Source organism: Papio anubis, chromosome 14, assembly GCF_008728515.1.
Source record: "Papio anubis isolate 15944 chromosome 14, Panubis1.0, whole genome shotgun sequence".
In the NCBI taxonomy this organism is placed as follows: Eukaryota; Metazoa; Chordata; class Mammalia; order Primates; family Cercopithecidae; genus Papio; species Papio anubis.
In genome coordinates this window covers 39,588,314-39,594,313 of record NC_044989.1, presented here as the reverse complement: position 1 = coordinate 39,594,313, position 6,000 = coordinate 39,588,314, and the positions used below count along the sequence as shown (strand labels likewise).

Sequence of the window (6,000 nt, the reverse complement as noted above, 5' to 3'; positions counted from 1 at the left end):
CGGCCGCGCGCGGGTCCGCAGGAAAGCCGAGGCGTTTCGGGTTCCAAGCCGTTCAGCCGCCGGCCCCGGCCTCACAGGCGCGCGGAGCCGGAACGCGCATGGGGTCGGGTGCGCGCCAGGCCCGGAGCGCTCCCTCCGGGATCGCGGCTGCGCAGTCGGGCGGGAGTCGGGAAAAGGGGGAGGAGGTTGGAGGAGTCGGAGTAAGGGGAGGGGGAGGAGCGGCGAAAGCGGAAGCCATGTTGGAGTTTCACCCCGAGCGAGGGGCTGCGAGGGTTCTCCTCTCCTTGTGGGTGTGACCGGGTTCGGCGCGGCGGCGGGCTGCGGGGGGCGGGGACGGTTGGGCCGCTTGTCGTCGTCCGCAGCGGCGCGAGGGGAGCGGCGGCGGCGGCGGCCGCAGCGTGGAGCCGGGCGATTGTGACCGCCGGGGGAGCCGGGGGCCGGCCGCGGCGCCCTCTCTCCGTGTGGCCCCCTGAGCGCCCCCCCTCCCCTGCCCGGGAGGGAGGCGGGGGGCACCTGGGGCCCGCCATGAACCCCGGCTTCGATCTGTCCCGCCGGAACCCGCAGGAGGACTTCGAGCTGATTCAGCGCATCGGCAGCGGCACCTACGGCGACGTCTACAAGGTAAAGGCAGGGGCCGCGCGCCGCCGAGGCCGTGGGGTCCCGACCCTCAGCCAAGCCTGGGCGCCCGAGCTCGCGCCGCCTGTCCTCGGGAGACGCTGGCGCCTGGGAGCAGTCGGGGAGGAGGAGCTGCGGACGCCGAGGGCTGTGCTGCCTTGGTGAACAAAGGGCCAAATGTGTAACCCCGAGACCTCCCCAGCCCTTACCTGAGCCCTCCGGTGAACGTGATTTTTGCCACCTCCCCTCTTGCGCGCATTTCCAGGGAAAGGCAGAACGAGAGCGGCCACTCTGCTCATCATAGTGCAGAGAGGGTCTGGGCGTTTGTTGCATTGGCTGGGTCAGCGCGACGAACCGGACAGCAGGGGTCTGGCGTTGTCAAACCTGCCTGCTTCGCACGAACCTGGGATCGTCCGCTCTAGATTGGGAGCTGCTACCCACCAGGCCTTGGTGGTAGTTACTATACTATGCTGGGCGACCTCGATTCTCCATCTACAGCTCTCAGCCTTTAGCGCCTTATCCATCCCCCTATCAGTTTATTTTAATTTTCCAAGTAATGACTTTTTTTTTTTTTTTTTTGAAAGAGCAACTTTGATTTCTCTAAATCGAATTGGACTGCGATGCCTTTTAAACTTGTTTTTTTAAAAAGTGACTTGAATACTTAGGGAAGGTACTGGTTTGACAAGGTTAGAATTCAAAGTCCATTAGCAGTACGGCATTCCTGTTGTAGAGGGACCACTTCTAAATGTGGGAGGATAAATCACTCTTCCCTGGCCAACTCAACTCTTGGCCTCGCAGTTACTGCCAAGAAGAGAGGAGGTTGTTGCCAAATGTGGCAGCAGTCTTGATTTAGTTGTGTATCTTCTTACTGGTAACTGAAGTTGAACTCCTCCTGTTTCACATAACACCTGAGGATGCACAAAGAAACTTAATTTTGCATTGGAAAGTTTAGTCTTAACTTTATTTTGCCCATGTTTAAGCAGGTTTTTACTCTTCAGTGTAATGCCTGTGGTAACTTACATATTTAATACAGTGCAGCCAGTGTTCTGCTTTGGTCTCGTTTTGTGGATGATCTGCTTTTCACCATCGTGGATCTCATCACTTTCCCACTATGCAATATAGGTATATTGAGCACAGCTCCAATGTATGAGATACTGGGCAAGTAAGCACTTTGGGTTGTAGCAGTAAACGATAGACTTGGTTCCAAATCTTACTAGGGGTTTCTATTTTTTTGGACAAGGACAGTATGAAATAGCCATTTAAATAATTATTGCAGTTTTATTTTGTGCTGCAGAGAAGAGTATTAGGATCAGGGTTATGAGAGCATGTAATAGGAGGACCTAATCCAGTTTGGGGTGTCAGAGGCTCATCGCCTTTTAGCTGAGATCCCAGAGATGATTAGGCATTGCTTAGGCTACTGGTGAGAGGGGATTGTGCCAGATAGGGGAGCATGATATGTGAAGGCTCTGAGGCCCGATTTGAAAGAAGCCAGAGCGGGAGGGTGGCCCTAGATCTTACAGGCCTCTTAGTTCTCATTAGGAGATCGGACTTCTTTAGGACAATGGGGAACCATTGCAGGCTTTTAAGCAGAGGAGTGACATTAGATTTAGGTTTTTAAAAGAGCTCCCTACTACAGTATGAAGAGTGGAATGGAGCAGCTGGGAGGCCATTATCATAGTCTAGGTAAGAATAATGGTGTTAAGGAATTTGGTGATGACTGTGAAAGTAGAAGTGGATGGATGCAAGTAGCTTATGACTGGTTGGGGGAGTTCACTTATATTCCGATGAAAAGTTAACTAAAACTTGATTAATGTATACGTTTTAGGGGGCAGGGTATACAGTAAATATTTTTACAGGAATAATTGGCTGTGTACTTACTATATTTTTAAAAACAGCTAGTAGTTAAGCCACATGATTCAAAAGCAAAAAAAATTAGGGCCTGTAATTTCCTAAGTGTAATAAAGGTATAGTAAGTTGGTTAATGTTGTCATTTGTTTAAAATAATGATAATACTAGCTGATGTTTATGGAATGCTTATTACTTGCCAGGCACTGTAAGATTTTTCTAATTGATCCTAACAGCAACCCTGTGAGATAGGTGCTCTTGTTAACTCCATTTTGCAGTTGAATAAACTGAGGCACAAGGAGATTAACTTGCCAAAGTTGGTAGGTGGCAAAGCCAAAATTTAAACCAGTTAGAGACTGTATTCTTAACCAATAGGCAGTACTGCCTCTCTAAAGACAGGAGATGGGCAGGTAATGTATTACATTTCCAGTGGAGAAACTGAGGCACACATTTAGTTTAGCATTTGAGTTGTAGCCACACTCTGAGTTAGTGTAGATCTTTAAGTAGTAGTTGGAATACTTAACTCCTGCTCTGCCGTTAGGCCTCACTGTTTATGTAGTCTGCCAAGTGGACATCAGATAATAGATGCTTGCACCCTGTCTGCCAGACTCTTCCAATGCCAGTGACCAAAGCAGAGAAACTTCATGTAGTTCTTGGCATCATATCCTCCTGCCTGCTAAACTCTTGTTTGTATTTTTGTCTATAATCAAGTTTATACTATAAAGTTACATATTTTTGTTATTTGTTTTGCTGTTTTAGATTTTTCTTATTTATACAAATTAATTGTGCTAGAGAGAAGTACATTTTGTTTTCAAAAGCCAATATATATAATTTGTTCCTTAATTTGTCAACATTTAGATGCTAAAAATAGAGTGCTTGGATTAAATAGAGACCTGATTATAGTCATTCTTGGAAGGTTGGTGGAGATTTTTATTTTGAAAATGGTTTCCTACTCAATGTAATAACATATTTATTGTACTTAAGGTGGCTTGGTTTAGTTAGAAAGCACTGAATGAGAATGTGGACAATCTGGGATTTATTAGCTCTGTGACCTTGTGGAATCAACCTCTCAGAGCTGTTTTGTTGTGGAAGTATTATTACCATCATATGCCCTTCTATTTTTGGTATTGAATAAATGACTCAGATTTTACTCAATAAGTAATCTTTATTTTTTTCAGGCCAATGCATATATACATTTTATCTGCACTGTGTAAAAAAAGTCATATCTTGTAAGTGTCCTGTAACTCTGCAGACTTTATCTGTCATGAAGTGCCTGCAGCTTGGGTTACCTAGAGACCTAGGAGCTGACAACTAAAGCTCTTTAGTTGGGCCTCAGGAGATCCATGGAGTGCTCTAAAATTAATAGGCTTAATGTTGTATGTATTTGTGTTTTTCTGTGGAGATGGGTTATAGCATTCATTGCATTCTTAAAGAGCTTCATGATCCAAAAAAATGAAAAGAAAAAATGATCCATAGCTTTGCCATTCAAAAAAGTTTTCTTGGAAAAATTAGGTAGTTATAATAGATCATAATATGATTTTCACATGCATTGTGCCATCTTTTCTCACGTATTTTTCCAGTTTAATTTTTATTATTCCTACCCTTTAAGTCTTCATATCCTTAAGTTTTTCTAGATTTATTGCTAGAAAGAAGCAGGAGATAGTAAAGCTGGAGATAGGATAAGGCAAAAGAAGTTTTGAAGGAATAGTCTTAATATGGTTTCTAAGGAAGTGTCTTACCTAGTCTTATGGTTTTAGTCTGGTTCCCGTGAACAATTCCTAGCCTGTGTATCCAAGACTGGATACACAAAGACTCTAGGCTTTAAGCCTTAGAGTCATCTTTAGTGACTTCTGGACTGGACTTTTTAGGCATTAGCCAAATTCTGTACACAGGCATTTTCCAAAGTGTGGTTGGGGTGCTTCAGGAAAAGCCATACCATGAGTAGGTTAAAGACTGAGAAGTCCTATGGTAAAGAAACCTGGTAAACTTTGCTTAACCTAGCAAACTCCAAACTTACTTGACTATGAGATTCTTTTTCTCTGTAATACATATTGCTTGTCCTTAGTACTAGTGTCTCGTAGAACATGCTTTGGAAAGGTCGATACTGATTTTTTTTAATCTTTGTGTGTTTGGAAGCCATTCCCTCTGAAGCACGGGCTGCCGTGTTGCTAAGCTTCCAGGTAGTATTCACATGGTAGTCTGTGTAAATAGATTTAAAGTGTCCGTGAAAGCTGGCAGGCAAAAAGGTGAGGATTGGGCAGTAAAATCAGGAAACCAATTTGTATGCATTTAGAGAATTCCGTGTTAGTTTATGTGTAATTACGCATCTTTCAAGGTGTTCTATTTAATATCATCATAGACTAATTCTTGCATTATAATCAGCATTTGTGAGAACTTTTCTGGAAAACTCAATTCTTAAACCTAACTGATAAGGAATATGAAGACTTTAAGCATTTAGAAAAGAACATTTGAAGGAAGCTCAAACGTTGTTATTTGGAGTTATGCTCACTTTTATTTACTTCCATTTAGGATAGACTCTAGAGAGACCAGAAGAAATGGCCCTAAACTTCAGAAAGATCATTTGAAGTTGATTAAAGTAGAATTTCCCATCATCGCTAGCTATTTGAGATGAAAAGTGACAATGAAACAGATAGCGAGGTAATTTTTCTAGAATGTTTGAAAAGCAAACAAACAGGTTATCTGAATTTGATACAGATCTGATTCCTTAAAGGAGGTACTTACCTCCAGCCTTTGATCTGTATATGTATTTATTGGTGAAACATATCTAATGCATCATTTTGTATTGAGAATGAATAGTAAGTTCTCTCATGAGAGTACATTGAACAGCCATCATCCATTGAACAGCTGTAATATGAGAGGAAATGTGTTAGGAACTGTGAGTAGAGTAGCAGAAATGACAAGGCTTGGTACTTGGTATTTACAGGAACATAAAATGTGTACCCGCTATTAGCTATCATAGTTTGAGATCAAAACCTTGTTGGTTTCCTCATTTATATCATATTAAATCTCTTGCTGGCTGAGAGATTCTGTAGATACTCCATAATTGCACAACCGACCTCTGTAGCACAGCATAGTGATTTGAGAACAGGGTTCTGGAGCCAGGCTGCCTAGTTTCACCACCCACTAGCTTTGTCCTTAGGCCAATTACTTAATTCCTCTCTCTGTGTCTCAGTTTCCTCAGCTGTAAAATGGAGATGCTTAGAAAAGTGTTTGGGACAGTACCTGACACATAAAAGTGTAGTTATTGTTAATTGCTGTTAGTGTCTAGAAGTATTTATTATTATGTATTTTTCCTACTACTGTTCTTCTAACCTACTGTGTTCCTCATGCTCTGCCTCAGGGTTTCTCGCTTGCTGTCTCTGCCTAAAATCCACCCCTCACCACCAGTATCTGTTTGGTTTGCTTCTTCATTTAAAGTCTCAGCTCAGATGTCACCTTCTAATGAGCCTGTTCCTTTCCACCCTACAAAAAACAGCACTTCTCCCACCACTTTCAGGGATACAAATCAGGGATGGATCC

The 6,000-nt window shown here is 43.5% G+C and overlaps 1 protein-coding gene across 4 annotated transcripts in view; it reads left to right on the top strand.

The window, feature by feature from the left end:
- The first annotated feature begins 207 nt into the window (after positions 1-207).
- MAP4K3 (mitogen-activated protein kinase kinase kinase kinase 3) overlaps positions 208-6,000 on the top strand; it is a 188,189-nt gene continuing 182,396 nt past the window's right edge. For all 4 annotated transcript variants that reach the window (XR_004178229.1, XM_031655091.1, XM_031655090.1 and 1 more), the window contains exon 1: positions 208-621. Coding sequence is in view for 3 of the 4 variants with exons in the window: in XM_031655091.1 (XP_031510951.1) it covers positions 526-621 (96 nt within the window). In the remaining variant the exon portion in view is untranslated. The remainder of the gene's footprint in view (positions 622-6,000) is intronic.